Source organism: Manis javanica, chromosome 7, assembly GCF_040802235.1.
Source record: "Manis javanica isolate MJ-LG chromosome 7, MJ_LKY, whole genome shotgun sequence".
Taxonomy (NCBI): domain Eukaryota; kingdom Metazoa; phylum Chordata; class Mammalia; order Pholidota; family Manidae; genus Manis; species Manis javanica.
The window spans coordinates 6,107,491-6,124,722 of NC_133162.1; the positions used below are offsets into that span (position 1 = coordinate 6,107,491).

The window sequence follows — 17,232 nt, forward strand, 5'->3', positions numbered from 1 at the left end:
TTCTTCAGGACTAGGCAGTGCCTGTCATGTTTGGTGGTATCTCTCATATATACACACAAGTCTAATTTTTTGTTTTGGACAGATTTATGCAAATGGCACCACAATACTATTTCAGTAATCTGCCTCCTAGCGAAAGTAAGGATATCCTGCAGCAAGTAATGCATCACCTATCACCTATTTCAACAATGAAAAACGAACAGAAAATGTGTGAGACGTGCCCTGAAACTACTGAACAAAGATGCACTATACAGTGACTGCCCCTTCTACACACAGCAGGATGTGCAATAAATATCCCCAAGTTTGCCTAACACGTTGGTCCACTGGAGTGATGTGCAGATAGTCAGCACGGACATACTTCCCCATACAGATAGTCTTGAAAAAATAACACTTTGTATACTATTTTAAAATAAAAAATAGAAGTTTTTATTGAGTTCTTTAAATTACTACTCCATGCTTTTTTTCTTCTTACTGGAAAAGTTTTTAATCAACCATTCATAATTTGACCAAATTTTTTTTTAAAAAAGGTATTTTGTAAATGTGTCACAGACACAGGTGACAGAACCCTACTTTTTGTAGAGGACCTTAATCTGAATAAAGTCATGAGTTTTTCAGTAAATCTGAGCTTTCTGGTAATTTTGCAAAAACAAGCCCACAACTGTGCATGGCAAATGGGTTAGAGGGACAGATGGTCTTTCAGTTTGTCCATGATTTCATTCATCTTGTCACCTGGAACTAACATTACTGTTCGCAGGGGCTTCATCGGCACATCATCAAAGGACCATCTGCCTCCCAGACGTGTGTCGCTCTCCTCCTGCACCGAGTAGTTGAATTTTAGGACTGCCTTCTAAACCAGATAAATGATCGTGCATTAAAAATGCAGACAACATAAAGGGAAAGATTATTTAATTGACAACAAAGAGTGCAATGATTGGCCTATGTTCAAATAAGAATAGGAGCTAAAGGAAGCAAAATGCAGAATAAAATGAGCTCACATGGACATTCAGGAAGAAGTTATAAAATGCTCATCAAATAAATTTTTAACCTACATGAGGAGCATGGATAAGAGTGTCCCGTTTCTAAGATGTGAACAGCAGTTAACTGACATTAACACTCCTACCCATTCATACACTGTTTGTAATTCTGAGTCACTCATGTTCACGCTTTCATTTGACTCTCAAAATAATCTTATGACAGACAAGTGAAATTCAAACTCATAACACTTGACAATTAATAAAATGAATCGTCTTCAAATGCTGGTTTCTTCCCACTGTCCCAGCTGCTTCCTTGGCATAAAACTCTGGTGTGAAGACAGGTAAGTCTGCCTGACCAGGCCATCTTAAAACACCCAGACATGCTTCCCTGAAATGGTCTGTGGTGCTGAGGCATAGATTTTTAAAATTTAATTTTTACTATTTACTTCCTGAAAAACCAGGGCAGAGCTGAATCTGCAGTACTTTATAGTCTTCAGTGGGAATCTTAGAAGTAGTAAGTGATAGAGATCACCCAATCTAGGATGCTTTGTTCCTCCTCAGAGATTTATTTAACATTTTTGAGAAAGACTATTCTCTGGTGTTTGGTTGTCCGTCGTAACACCAGCTACCTTTATAGGAAGAAAGTGGCAGAGATCCTACAAACGGGATGACGTCCAGTACTATGGGCACAGGGCAGTCCACAAGCTGGAATCGGGGGTCAGGGATCTGCCCCAGCTCCTGCACCGACCCGCTGTGCGGTATCTGTAGTGCCTCTGGTCTCCCTCGGCTTCCATGTCTGTACCCAGGGCTCCTGCCTGCCTCACGGAGGTTAGTGAGCATATCCTAGACACTGCTCACTATTAGCGTGTTCATGGCTTTTCCCTCCTCCCCACGCTCCTCCCAGCAGTGGGGACGGGGAGCCGGTGACTAACCCCTTGAGAGCCTCCGTGCCAGGCGCTGTTAACGCTGCTACTGGCGGCACGGAGGAAAGCAGTGCCACACTTGAAGGACTTTGACACAAACAGGAGAGCAATAAAATTCTGATTTAATCCTGTTAAGAAACTTACTTACATCTAAAGAAATAGATGAAACAAGACGGTCTTACCTCATAGAAAAATTCTTCCTCTGCATTTGCAAACATTAATTCATCTTTCTCTTGGTTGCTGTATTTCTTTTTGGAATGTTTTCCTGCTTCCACAAATGTCTTGCTAATCAGCAGATAGAAGCAGCACTTTCCACACGGCTTGTTAGTTTTGTGTGCCTCTGCTAGTTCTTTCCTACAAGGCATACACATGGGGTTTGCCTGCCATCAGGGGAGAGCCATCAACAAAACAAAGCAGAAAACCAGCCCGGCCTCCTCAGTGGGGCACAGGCGAAGGGAACAGACATCAGACCTGAACACATCTAAAGCAGAGAGTGGTACTGTAGTCAGTTGACTGTGGCAGTGCTTTTTACAGATGATGAATCTGTACAAGTAACCGACAGATGAGCATCAAATTCACTCAACATTACTGCTCTGCCCGGGCAGAAGCTGAAGTATGGAAGAATCCGGATTTTTTAAAACAACATTTAACAGTAACACACAATGGCCCATAGCCATAAGCAGTGCCATTACAGCACATGACTACAGCAGGCTCCAATCACTGCAGCCCAGGCCTCAGTCACCCTGACGTACCTCAGAAACGGCACGGCAAGGCGCACATACCCTACATTCTAAAACAGGCAATGGAATGGCAATGATGCCTTACTCTTCTATCTTTCTGAAAATCACACATGAACCTATGCATACGGCTAAACAAAGAGGTAAAGAAATGCCAAAAAACCCACTTCAGCTCTTTAATACAGGATCAGGAGAAGGCAGAGCCCTCCTGTGAATCCAAATAAACATGAGCCCAAGCGGATCAGAAACGATAAAACAACGACACTTTGCACCAGAAGCACAATACGAGTAGCGGCTGAGGAGCTGAGGGGGCAGAGAGGACAAGAGCAGAACTTTCTAAAAAGCAATGAATCTATAAAGGACAAATGGGAGACCTAAATGTTTGCAGGCTGGCGTTACATTCGCACAAACTCCTGAAGGGAAACCACAGTGCGAGAGCTGTGGCCTCCAGGAAGGAGAATTCTGTGAAGCCTGGGGGCCGGGTTGTGCCTTCATCCGCCTCTATTTCAAAGCACAGGCAATACCCATTCTTAGGTCTTCTTCATTTAAAATATTTTTGTAAACTCAAAACTCCTGTATTAAAAAATAAAACAACAAACCCTGAGAAGCCAGAGATATAGTATTGGGTCTATTTCATTAGTTATAAAACATCCAAGGGAATAGGACTTTTACTCAGTTTTTGTTACCATAGTAATTGTTCAGCATTTGTGTTACAGAAGTCTATCTGTAAAAAAGGCAAAAAAATTTAGTCTAATGGGAGCAAAGTCTATATAAGCTCTTAATACCGTGTAAATCTTTAAGGTTAATAAGACTATAACTCAGCTCTTTAAAAGGCTCATCATCAATGAGTCGTGAACCTCACAGGCCGCTGCTTCTGCTGTCACCACACTGCTACTTATCCAAGGGGAAAACTCCTTCCACACCAACACATTCCACTGAAATCACATTTCTGAATCCACTTGGAAAAAACGTGTTCAAAGGCATTTTCCCGTCTCTTACTGAAGCTGCTGGTGCATGGGCAGAGCAATCTGTGGAGGGACGTTAATGAATCTTTCACTTAGTAGAAAGCCCACAGGCTTGGTGGTGTCATTTAAAAGCTTGTCCAGCTGTTCAACCATGCTCTTTTCACAGTTCTTCTCACAGAAGCTTAAGATCAACTCTTTAATTTGTTCAGCACACTGGGTACCCTAGGAAGCAAAGAGAAGGCTTGCTCTTTATTACAAGCCATCACTTACAGGAGAAAACTTGAAAGTGAGAGCTGTCACTTTTTATCCTACAGGTAAGGCAGTTTCTTGTCATACAGCCTTTAAAATCTTCTGTCTTCCATGTTGACTGCTTATGCATTTCTCCATGGTAACTACAACCGGCTATTTACCCTCTCATGTTAAGGTTAAGAGAGGATTATACAAATACTCATCCACTGGAATAGCAATCCTAGGCCATCTCATAAAGACAGATGGACATAACTGGAAAAATCATCTAAAAACTAAAGATAAAACATGACCTGCGTTATATTCTGAGGATACAGTCACAGGTTTTTACTTTTGATTACAACTCATCAGTGAGTCAATAAAAAGGTGAATAAAAACACAAATAAATGTAAATGCCCTCAAATTCAAGAAGCAATGAAGCTTCAGAATCAAAGAACATAGCTGCAGAGACAACACAAACAGCACCCATGTCAGTACCAACACCAGGACATCAGTTCCTGAAAAAACAGAAGACTCTCCTACCACGGGGAGTCACTTACTGTAACTGGGTACAGACTGTTCAAAACAAACGAGGCAAAACACCTTCAGACCGAACCGGGGATTACCGTAAGACTACACAGGCACACACACCGCCTTACAGTTGGTATCACTGTCTGATATACAAGAGCTTTCATCAAACCTGAAATAAAAGTGGTTTTGGTCTAAGTAATAACCATTCAGATGCCACCCAGTGAAACCAACCTTTCTTTCAGTTAAATTTAAAAGACTTATGAAACCAAAAATCTCATCTTCGTCCACATCGTCATCGCTGTCTTCTGAAACATCCGTTTGCTATTTCAAAAAGAAAGAAATATTTCAATTTTATATTTGGTTGGGAAAAAGTGTAATACCAAGTCTTGGAACTGAGGTAAATTTATCTTCTCACTTTTTTTAAGTTCAGCTTTGTTTCATAATCGCAGCCTCAGGGAGGCGTCAGGCACCAGACACAGGCACCGTGTGTCTGCTCCCCACCCACCACCGCGCGTCTGTTCCTCTGTTTACACTGTGGACAATCTCATCCTGCCCTCAATTTCTTTATACTAGATCCTCAAGACCTTTCTCTACTAGAGTCTCAACATATACTGATTTTCTCAGTATATTAAAAATCCAGAATAAATAAAACCTCATGAAATAAATCATTTTAGTCTGTTTTCTAAAAGATTTGGCTGGAGCCAGCCCTTGCTTGTTTCTGTGGGTCCTCAACACTGTCTCACCTAAAAAATTCACATGCTTCCAGAGCACGGGCCTGTCCCCGAGCACTGGTGAAGGGAACAATGCTTGAGTGCCACCTATCCCTACCACATGGGCAGGAGAGAAGAAAAGACGGCAAGAAAGGAAGTGACAAATTAGGCAATCACAAAATTAAAAACAAAATGCTTAACTCCAACTTGAACATCCTGCCTCCACTCAGAGCCCTGGCCCTGGGGCCTCAATCATGGTCCACATTCTCTTTCCCGTGGTACCCCTTTGCTTGTCCAGTCGTGAACCCCACTCACTGCACCCCCAGCACCTAGCACGGAGCCTGGCACAGACGAAGTCCTCAGAGAATGTGTGCTGAATGATGACAGGAGGCTGCTGCTTTCCCACCAACGGACAGCATCATCCACAACTGCTCCTTGTCTCCCTGAACTTGTTCTGTGGGAAGGGATTTACAAGCTCTGCCACACCTTTCAGCACGACTGGTTCAGTCAGGTGCGGTCAGCGGTGCCAAAGCGCCCCCAGCGGTGGTGTGCCTCAGGGCAGAGAGCAGAGCGGAAGTTAAACCAGACCAGGGACTAAACAGAGCCCTCGAGGAAGTGGCTCTTGGATTTAAGCTGGCACTGTCACTGAGTGGGGAGCTCCGGAAAAGGGGAATCACAAGATTTCAAACAAAACATTTCTGCTGAACCTGGTTGTAGAAGGCCACCAGGTTCTTCCTGTAGGAACAAGGAAGGGTAGGGTGGTTCAGGTAAGGCCTAGGTTAACTAAAACTACCTGTCAAGATGAGAGAAGTCTGAAACTCAACAAAACAAGAGGGTACAAAAGTAGAGAATAAGAAGGTAATTCTCGAAGACACTAACAGTTCCAGTGAGGGGACCAGGCGCATGTCCACTCATGAAGGAAGAGGGCAAACAGGTGCAGAGAAAGTATTATGCAAGCCAGCCTTGGTCCTCCAAGGTCAACAGCAGATAGTTTCCCTGCACATCAAGTCCCCACCTGCTGTGGACAAACGGTCGTGGGAAGCAGAAAGGACCGTCAGTGCCAAGCCCTAAGAAATCCCCACAGCGGCCACTTGGCTCACAGCAATCAGCATCCCCTGGAGCACGCTCAGCGTTCCTCTCCTTGACGGGTTGTTGACCACCTAGGCAACACCTCACCGGGTCTGCCTCTCGGGGGTCTGGGGTCACAATCACATCTCAGTTCCGTCCACATCCACCAGCCTCCCCAGCAAGAGCCCCTTCCACCTGACCCACCTTGGTCCCTCCCAGGCCACCCTTACCTTTCCAAGCCACTCAGTTCAACAGTTCCTCTGGCACCTAAGTACTGAGCAACTCATCACACACCACCTTGGCCCTGAAGCTCTACCTCTAAGCAATCACATGCCTACAGTGCACAGCCGTCCCACACCCCTTCCCTCTGTGACCCTGGGGAAGGAAGGGTCCAAAGCCCCAGTCGCAAAGGCTCCAGCCAAAGCTCAGGGCAGTCCCTCTCCTAGGAGCATGAAGTCTCTGTCCCTGGAACACCTCAAGTGTCTCTGGAAGCCAAGGAAGCGTAACTGTCACCATAGTTACTTGTGTAATCATCCAATGAAAGGCTGAATCCCCCTGCACACAGAAAGCTTTCTCAAGGATAAAAACGACTCCCTGGCATCCACCAGGTGTCAGGAGATCACATCTGATGAGAGTAGGCTGGCCTGCTTTGACCCACTGCTCTACCAAGAAGCTACCAGAGGTGTTATTCTCATTTTCTCTATATTTAGTGCCACAAGGTTACTAGTGTTGTCAGAAGGTCTGAAACATGTGCACCGTACTTACTAACCAAGATGATGGTGACCCCATCAGTTCCAGGAATTCAGCGGAGTATCGGTGGTGATAGGAGGAACAGAGGTGGCAACTATGGATACAAACTTTCTCAAGAATTTTGGCTTTGATAACAAAGTGAGATGGCTGAAGGCGAGGCAGAGAGAAACAGACTGAAGTGGAGTTGTTTGTTTTGATTTTTATAAGCTAGACAGCGCTCGGACAGTGAGCACCCATAATAGCTACACACAGAGCCCTTGCCATGCGCCAGACACTGTTCTAAGCACTTTACATAGCAGCTCATTTGTTTACTTACCACCCTACGACGTAGGTACCAGTATCATCATTTTCAGAGATGGAAATGGAAACAGATTAAGATCACTGCGGCAAACTGTATTTCCCACAGACGATCCACATTCCCTTCAGATGAGCGACCCACCCAGACAATCCTCCCTCCAAGAGGAAGGGTCTACGCACCTTCCCCTTGAACCTGTATAGACCACTGTTGTCTGCCGATCAAGTGAATGGTAGAAATAACACTATCATAAAATGTGAAGTACTTCCACCTGGTACTTTTGGGTTGCTTGCTCTTGGTACCCAACCAGTGTTGGGGTCACTGGCACCCCACTGAGTCACAGCTAGGCTCCCAGCCAAGAGCCAGCACTAACTTGCCAGACCCAGTACTGGCCATTTTCAAAGGGAATCCTCCAGCCCCGTTGGCCTTCTGCAGGGAAAGCAACATGCAGCAGGTAAGAGTTGTCCTCACCAAGCTCTGTCCAAACTGCTGATTCTCAAACCAAAGGGATGACTATTGCTATTCGAAGACGCGAAGCTGTAGAGCGGTTTGCTAAGCAGCAGCAGATCACTGAAAGAGCCACAGGACGGTAAGCAGCAGCGGCAGGATTCACTCAGGCCTGCTTCCTCCCCCGCCGAATGCTCCGTTCCCTCGCTTTGCCGGATACCACGCCCTCTCAGGTCGCTCCTCCGAGACTCCTGAGCAGGACCTGCCACGTACCTTCCTCATCCACGTAATGGTGCAGCACCACAGTGTCTGTCCCTGCCCTCCCTGGTCAGTCACAACCACTTCTAGGACTTGAATTACCACTTGCCTGCTGAAAATGACCCGGTCAACAGCTGCTGCTTAATCTCTCTCCTGCATGTATCACAGGCAAATTGAACCCAGACGTACAAATCCAAATTCATGTCCCCTCCTAACCTCATCTTCCTCCATGTTTGCTCTGATGGTTCCTGGAGCCAGATACATGGGAGGCTTCCTTGCCAACTTTCCCCTCCCTCGCAGACCCACCACTCACTAAAAGCCCCACCCTATTTCATCTCTCAAATACCCTCTGAATCAGCCCATTTCTACCCCCATCCATTGCCACTACATGTATTATTGCACCTAGTAACACTGCATTAGTGGACTGGCCGCCTAAACCAGTCTCCATTCCTCCAGTAATACTTCTTTCCAATTTGAGCTCCTGGTCTGCGTGCTATAGATCAGGACGGACTTAACAGGTAATATACAGACTTAATTTAATCAGAGTAAATACAACTGTCCTGCTTACCTTAATCACACTCCCAATATGGTTCTGTTCAATTAAGAGGTCTGTTAGTTCTGCGGTGTTCACAGGAGCCTTTAGGAAAAGCTAAGAGGAGAAAAAAACATATTTTAAATTAAAATCAAAGCATAACTTGCAATGAAACTTCTAATTTCCATATTCAAATAATGAAATTTCAGTGAGGTGACAGAATTAGAATTCTTGGGAAAAGCAATCCCAAGAAGAAAGGAAAAGCCCAGAAGAATCAAGGAAGCTAAAGGTACTGGAATTGGAGAACAGGTAGTCAGTGTTAATTTAGGAGGTATGTGGGGGCAGAAGAGGAAAAGAGGGGAAAGGGAAGGGAGGAGAATGGACATAAGGCCAAAGAATCTGGTGACTAGGACACTGGAGACTATGGGGGCAGAGAACCAAAGCCATCTGACACTGGGTGAAGGAATACACAGCAGCAAGCGAGGTCGTGAAGCACCCAACAGCACAGTCAGCGATACGGCTGTTATGTAAGAATTCTTCCACCCACAGAGTTCAGATGCAAATTAGAGAAAAACAGAATAGTAGCTCAAGTAATCAACAGACGAAAGGGAGGGTATTTTAGGACACAGACTGCTTGAACACATTAATCAGAGGAAGGGGTCTGGGACCAGAGGCACGAATAGGGGAGTTCACCCTGGCAAAGAGAAACAATTCTTTCTTCCAGGCAAGGTAGAGAGAGGGTAGGAATGGGAATTCTAAAATAAAGGATAAAATTTGACACCACTTGTGTTGAATGGCCTGGATTTTCTGGCAAGAGAAAGTTTTTTATCAAAGAGTAAAAGACAATACCTGCTGTAGTAATTTTCTAATTCCGTCGTAATCCTTATTGGAGATGGAATAAGCTTCGAACTCAATATTCACTTCCTGTAAATAAGACACAAAAAAGGTCTTCATACATAACTTTCCAGGATAACTCAGGCATTATTTCCCACTTGGCAGATTTCCCTTTTACTTTACCGCCATTCTTTTTGGCTCTATATCTATAGAACACACCAGAAAAAGGATGAAAAAACATTACCTAAAGAACTGTCTAGGTTTCAAAATGGGCAAACATAGCCAAGACTGCTATCTGCACAGATTATAAAGCACCTTCATGCCATTTCCTCATTTGACACAAAAGCCTGGGAAGAACATAACACTCAAGAGTGACTCATTCCAATGCTGAGAAAGTCTGCTCTGGATATAACAGTCATATTGGTCCTAAAGAAGAAATTACGTACTGACTGCAGTAAGGTCGGGCAAAGAACAAAATTACTTCAGAAATCCCCGGCATTGCCTAAAGAATCATTCAGCCCATCGATTTGAGGCTACACTTCATTCACTTGGCAGATATTTGGCTGAGTACCACCACATATCAAGCACTATGCCAGGTACTTGAGAGGAAAAGGTGAGCTGAGCAGACATGAATAAGCCTGCAGTTTAAAAGTGAATACAGACCAGACTGTAGCTCAGGATGGCAGCATGAGTAGGGCAGCAGAAATCTCCTACCAAAACCATATATATTTTGAAAATACAGCAAATACAACTATTGCTAAAAGAGATACAGTAGATACAGTACAACAGCCAGGTTACACCTACATCTGTGAGAACCCAGCAGCTCACAAAAAGGGTAACATACAAAGCAGTGACTCAGTGGGACCTGAGCACTCCCCCCCACCCCAGCTCACCAGCGGGAGGAGAAGAATTAGCGTGGGGCACTACGCTAATTAGTGGAAGCACAGGACTGCTAAATAACCAGCCCTAGTAATCTGCACCAGGAGCACAGACCACACTGCATGGTGTACCGGATATTAAAGAAACAGTAAAGTAAAACCCGAGACTGAGACTGCAAACAGGTCCCCACAGCCAGCTCGCCTGGGACAAACGAAAAGCAAGTGCTTTAAAAGTCTTAAAGGGACAAGGGTTTAACAGATGGACAAAACCATCCTGGCATACTCAGCTAAGCAGGCTGGGAATCTTAAGGAACTTCAGGCGCCCTAACCCCTTGGGTGGCAACGCAGCTCCAAAGTCCTTCATGGTGATAAGCAGCCTGCCGTTCATTCCTCCCCACTAGCACTGCAAGCAAACCAGCTGACCCGCCATTGCTGCGGACCAGCCGGGGAGCAACCCTGCCCACAGCAACCTCACATAGTCTTCTCCCAGCACACAGCTAACCCAGCCAGACCCACAGGCAACCCCCTGGGTGCAGCTGCCCAGCACAGGCAGAGGAAGCTGGCACAAAGTCTGCAAGGCATGAAGGGGCGCCATTCTCACAGAACACACACCACCTGCCTGCGACACCTGGCAGTGCCCTAGGCTAAACCCAAGGACCACCCCACCCATGGCAGCTCAGGGGATTAACCCAGGGACTGCAACCTGTGTGCGGTTAACCAGCACAGGCAGCGCAGAAGGGCAAGGCCACCAGCAAGCAGGAAGGAATGTTCTCCCAGCTGACACACACGCCACTCACCGGCGATCACTTCTATAGCCATGAAAAGGCAGAAGAACCTGGTCAAGTCCAAAATCACTCAAATGCCAAAGAGAGGGCCTGACGAGACAGATATAACCAATCTTCCTGAAAAAGAATTCAAAATAAAAGTCATAACCATGCTGATGGAGCTGCAGAGAAATATGCAAGAGCTAAGGGATGAAGTCCAGAGGGAGATAACAGAAATGAAACCACCAATGGAAGGACTTAAGAGCAGACTGGATGAGGTGTAAGAGGCCGTTAATGGAATAGAAATCAGAGAACAGGAATACAGAGAAGCTGAGGCAGAGAGAGAGATAAAAGATCTCTAAGAATAAATGAGTATTAAGAGAACTGTGTGACCAATCCAAATGGAACAATATTCACATTATAGGGGTACCAGAAAAAGAAGAGAGAGAAAAAGGGGTAGAAAGTGTCTTTGAAGAAAAAACTTCCCCAAGCTGGAGGAGGAAATAGTCTCTCAGACCATGGAAGCCCACAGATCTCCCAACACAAGGGACTCAAGGAGGACAACACCAAGACATATAATAATTAAAACTGCAAAGATCAAAGACAAGGACAGGGTGTTAAAAGCAACCAGAGAGAGAAAAAACATCACCTACATAGGAAAACCCATCAGGCTATCATCAGACTTCTCAAGAGAAACCTTACAGGCCAGAAGAGAATGGCATGATATATTTAATGCAATGAAATCGAAGGGCCTTGAACCAGGAATACTGTACCCAGCAAGATTATCCTTTAAATTTGAAGGAGGGATTAAACAATTCACAGATAAGCAAAAGTTGAGGGAATTTACCTCCCACAAACCAATCTACAGGGTATTTTAAAAGGGACTGCTCTAGATGGAAGTACTCCTAAGGCTAAACAGATGTCACCAGAGAAAATAAAATCACAGCAAAGAAAGCAGACCAACCAAATACTAACTAAAGGCAAAAAATAAGATCAGCTATCCACAAAAGCAGTCAATGGAAACACAAAAGAGTACAGAATAAAAGACCTAACATATAAAGAGTAGAGGAGGAAGGAAAAGAAGGGAGAGAAATCAAGAATCATCATGTTTAGAATAGTGTAATAAGTGAGTTAAGTTAGATGGTTAGATAGTAAAGAAGCTACCCTTGAACCTTTGGTAATAACCATGAATCCAAAGCCTGCAATGGCAATACGTATCTATCGATAATCACCCTAAATGTAAATGGACTGAATGCACCAATCAAAAGATACAGAGTAATAGAATGGATAAAAAAGCAAGACCCATCTATATGCTGCTTACAAGAGACTCACCTCAAACTGAAAGATATACAGACTAAAAGTGAAGGGATGGAAAAAAATATTTCATGCAAACAATAGGGAGAAAAAAGCAGGTGTTGCAGTACTTGGATCAGACAAAACAGACTTCAAAACAAAGAAAGTAACGAGATAAAGAAAGACATTACATAATGACAAAGGGGTCAGTCCAACAAGAGGATATAAACATTATAAATATATATGCACCCAATACAGGAGCACCAACATATGTGAAAGAAATACTAACAAAAGTAAAGGAGGAAATAGAAGGCAATGCATTCATTCTAGGAGACTTCAACATACCACTCACTCCAAAGGACAGATCCACCAGACAGAAAATAAGTAAGGACACGGAGGCACTGAACAACACTCTAGAATAGATGGACCTAACAGACATCTACAGAACTCTACAACCAAAAGCAGCAGGATACACATTCTTCTCAAGTGCACACAGAACATTTTCCAGAATAGACCACATACTAGGCCATAAAGAGCCTCAGTAAATTAAAAAAGACTGAGATCTTTTTGATTTCACATCACAAAGATTTCAGATCATCTTCTCAGATCACAAAGGTATAAAACTAGAAATAAATTGTACAAAGAAAACAGAAAGGCTCACAAACACATGGAGGCTTAACACCATGCTCCTAAATAATCAATGGATAATGACCAAATTAAAACAGAGATCAAACAATATAAGGAGACAAATGACAAGAACAACACAAAGCCCCAACTTTTGTGGGACGCAGCAAAAGCAGTTCTAAGAAGAAAGTATATAGCAATTCAGGCATATTTAAGAAGAAAAATCCCAAATGAATAGTCTAAATTGACAATTATTGAAACTGGAAAAAGAACAAATGAGGCCCAAAGTCAGCAGGAGGGTAAATAAAATTGAGAATAAAATAGAAAAATTTAATGAAAACAAGAGCTGGTCCTTTGAGAAAATAAACAAAATAGATAAACCCCTAGAGAATCTACACACATAAATAGGATCAGAAATGAGAAAGGAAAAAATCACTATGAACACCACTGAAATACAAAGAATTATTACAGAATACTATGAAAATCTATAAGCTAACAAACTGGATAACTTAGAAGAAATGGACAACTTTCTAGAAAAATACAACCTTCCAAGACTGACCAAGGAAGAAGCAGAAAATCTAAACAGACCAATTACCAGCAACGAAATTGAATTGGTAATCAAACAACCACATAAGAACAAAACTTCTGGGACAAATGGACTCACCACTGAATTTTATCAGACATTTAGAGAAGACATAATACCCATTCTCCTTAACGTTTTCCAAAAAAACAGAAGAGAAGGGAATACTCCCAAACTCACTCTATGAAGCCAGCATCACTCTAATGCCAAAACCAGGCAAAGACACCACAAAAAAGAAAATTGAATTACAGACCAATATCGCTGATGAACATAGATGCAAAAATATTCAACAAAATATTAGCAAACTGAATTCAAAAATACATCAAGAGAATCACACACCATGATCAAGTGGGATTCATCTCAGGGATGCAAGGATGGTACAACATTCAAAAATCCATCAACATAATCCACCACCACAACAAAAAGGACATAAACCACATGATCATCTCAATAGATGCTGAAAAAGCATTCAACAAAATTCAACATCAATTCATGATAAAAACTCTCAACAAAATGGGTATAGAGGGCAAGTACTTCAACATAATAAACGCCATATATGACAAACCCACCACCAACACTATACTTAACAGTGATAGGCTGAAAGCTTTTCCCCTAAGATAAGGAACAAGACAAGGATGCCCACTCTCCTCACTTTTATTCAACATAGTACTGGAGGTCCTAGCCACAGCAATCAGACAACACAAAAAAATAAAAGGCATCCAGATTGGTAAGGAAGAAGTCAAACTGTCCCTGTTTGCAGATGACATGATACTATACGTAACAAACCCTAAAGAATCCACTCCAAAACTACTAGAATATCTGAATTCAGCAAGTTGCAGGATACAAACTTAATACACAGAAATCTGTGGCATTTCTATACACTAACAATGAACTAGCAGAAAGAGAAATCAGGAAAACAATTCTATTCACAATTGCATCAAAAAAAATAGAATACGTAGGAATAAACCTACCAAGGAAGTGAAAGACCTATACCTGAAAACTACAAGACACTCTTAAGAGAAATTAAAGAGGACACTAATAAATGGAAATTCATCCCATGCTCTTGGGAAGGAAGAAATAATATTGTCAAAATGGCCATCCTGCCTAAAGCAATATACAGATTCAATGCAATTGCTATCAAAATAACAACAGCATTCTTCAATGAACTAGAGAAAATAGTTCTAAAATTCATATGGAATCACAAAAGACTCCGAATAGCCAGAGCAATCCTGAGAAGGAAGAATAAAGCTAGAGGAATGATGCTCCCCAACTTCAAGCTCTACTACAAAACCAAGATAATCAAGACAATTTGGTACTGGCACAAGAACAGACCCATAAACCAATGGAACAGACTAGGGAACCCAGATATAAACCCAACCATATATGGTCAATTAATATACGATAAAGGAGCCATGGATATACAATGGGGAAATGACAGCCTCTTCAACAGCTGGTGTTGGCAAAACTGGACAGATACATGTAAGAGAATGAAACTGGATCATTGTCTAACCCCATACACAAAAGTAAACTCAAAATGGATCAAAGACCTGAATGTAAGTCACGAAACCATAAAAATCTTAGGAAACAACATAGGCAAAAATCTCTTGGACATACACATGAGCAACTTCTTCATGAACATTATCTCCCCAGGCAAGGGAAACAAAAGCAAAAATGAACCAGTGGGATTATATTAAACTAAAAAGCTTCTGTACAGCAAAGAACACCATCAGTAGAACAAAAAGACATCCTACAGTATGGGAGAACATATTCATAAATGACATATCCGATAAGGAGTTCACATCCAAAATATATAAACAGCTCACGTACCTCAACAAACAAAAAGCAAATAATCTAGTTAAAAAATGGGCAGAGGATCTGACCAGACAGTTCTCCAAAGAAGAAATTCAGATGGCCATCAGGCACATGAAAAGATGCTCCACATCGCAAGTTATCAGAGAAATGCAAATTTGACCCAGGAATTCCACTTCTAGAAATTTACCCTAAGGATGCAGCACTCCAGTTTGAAAAAGACATATGCACCCCAATGGTTATTGCAGCACTATTTACAACAGCCAAGAAATGGAAGCAACCTAAGTGTCCATCAGTAGATGAATGGATAAAGAAGATGTGGTACATATACACAGTGGAATATTATTCAGCCATAAGAAGAAAACAAATCCTACCATTTGCAACAACATGGATGGAGCTAGAAGGTATTATGCTCAGTGAAATAAGCCAGGTGGAGAAAGACAAGTACCAAATGATTTCACTCATCTGTGGAGTATAAGAACAAAGGAAAACTGAAGGAACAAAACAGCAGCAGAATCGCAGAACCCAAGAATGGACTAACAGTTACCAAAGGGAAAGGGACTGGGGAGGATGGGAGGGAAAGGAGGAATAAGGGGGAAAAAGGAGCATTACAAATAGCACACATAATGTAGGGGGGCGGGGCAGGGAGAAGGCAGTATAGCACAGAGAAGACAAGTAGTGACTCTATAGCGTCTTACTACACTGATGGACAGTGATTGTAATGGGGTATGTGGGGGGGACTTGATAATGGGGGGAGTCTAGTAACCATAACGGTGCTCATGTAATCGTACATTAATGATACCAAAAAAAAAGTTTCTACAGGATTCAAAGCAAGAGAAGATGCAGGTGTGAACTATGGTTGCAGAATCAATGATGAGAAGTGTTTGGACATTGAAGGTAAAGCTAACAGGATTTACTGACAGACTGTAAATGTGGGAAAGGGGAGGAATTAATTATAACTTTCAAGTTTGGGTTTGAGCAACTGGTGCTTGTGGGGGCCATTTACTGAAAAGGCGAAGACTAGGAGCAGGGACATGAATTACGAATTATGCTTTGGACCGTGTTAAGTTTGCGGTACCTAGTAGGCATTCGGTGTCTGAAGGACCATTCCCTCCTGATTATTCATTCACCAAATACTGAGCACCTCTAACGCCAGCACCCTGGTAGGGGCTGTTCTGAAGAAAGGAGCCCATTTCTATGAGAACGTAGCACCCGAACTTGGCGAGAGGGGCAGGGTCAGCAGCCCAGGGAAGCAGGAAATCCCAGCTCAGCTGAGACCGAAACGAGGGCAACAGCGCAGCATGAAGAGCGCGTGAACCGGCTCTCGGGAGGGACGGACAGAGGGCCGCGGGCGTGGGGCGGGCGCAGCGAGTGCAGGGCGCCCGGCGAACCGAGGCTCCGGCCCGAGGCCCAAAGGCCCGAGAAGGCGCGGAGGGCTTTGTCCGGGGGCGCGAGGAGGCCGGGCCAACCCGGTAGGGCCTTTGGGAACAGTGTCTGCGGCTGCGGCGTGGAAAACACTAGAGGGGACCTGAGTCGGGCCCTTACCGTCCCCGCCCCTTGGGAGGCCCTTTTCCGGGCAGCGCGCACCTGCCCAAGGCTCTGGTTGCCGGGAAAGTGTTTTCCCAGATGTACAGCAAACCGAGGTCGCGTACGTCTCTCACCTCGTCGACACTCTCGTCGTCTTCATCCTCATCCTCGTCCTCGTCACTGTCCTCGTCGTCTTCGTGCTCATCCTGCACTTTACCTTCCTCCTCCTCGCCGCGCGGGACCGCGCTTCCCACGACACGCCGCTTAGGCCGGGACGCCATGCTGCGGTCTCGCTGCGCCTGCGCAGCCCCCGCGGGCCTGTCCTCCCGGGCCCACCTATGCAGGCCGCGGGGGTGAGAGATTAAGGAGAACCTCAGCGCTAAATCGGCGGCAACCCGAGTGTCTCTGCTGGATTCCGCGGCCGCGAGCTCATAGATTCAAGTCCAATCCGGGGTCCTACCTTGGCCTTTTATTCCTCCCTCCATCCTCCCTCACTCCCTCCAACGCTCCC

General features: G+C 44.0%; 2 protein-coding genes across 6 annotated transcripts in view; one reads left to right on the plus strand and one right to left on the minus strand.

Annotated features, from left to right (window-relative positions):
• DHX32 (DEAH-box helicase 32 (putative)) overlaps positions 1-443 on the plus strand; it is a 55,593-nt gene extending 55,150 nt beyond the window's left edge. For all 5 annotated transcript variants that reach the window (XM_073240135.1, XM_073240134.1, XM_073240137.1 and 2 more), the window contains one exon: positions 83-443. In XM_073240135.1, coding sequence (XP_073096236.1) covers positions 83-254 — 172 coding nt within the window. In that variant the 3' untranslated portion in view covers positions 255-443. The remainder of the gene's footprint in view (positions 1-82) is intronic.
• On the minus strand, positions 400-17,038 carry BCCIP (BRCA2 and CDKN1A interacting protein). The gene is made up of 7 exons (XM_073240152.1): positions 16,856-17,038; positions 9,262-9,336; positions 8,449-8,529; positions 4,584-4,673; positions 3,631-3,818; positions 2,077-2,248; positions 400-844 (listed from the first exon to the last, which is right to left on the minus strand). Exons 1-7 carry the CDS (start codon positions 17,000-17,002, stop codon positions 674-676), a joined length of 924 nt encoding a protein of 307 aa, XP_073096253.1. The 5' UTR covers positions 17,003-17,038; the 3' UTR covers positions 400-673.
• Between the last annotated feature and the right edge of the window lie 194 nt (positions 17,039-17,232).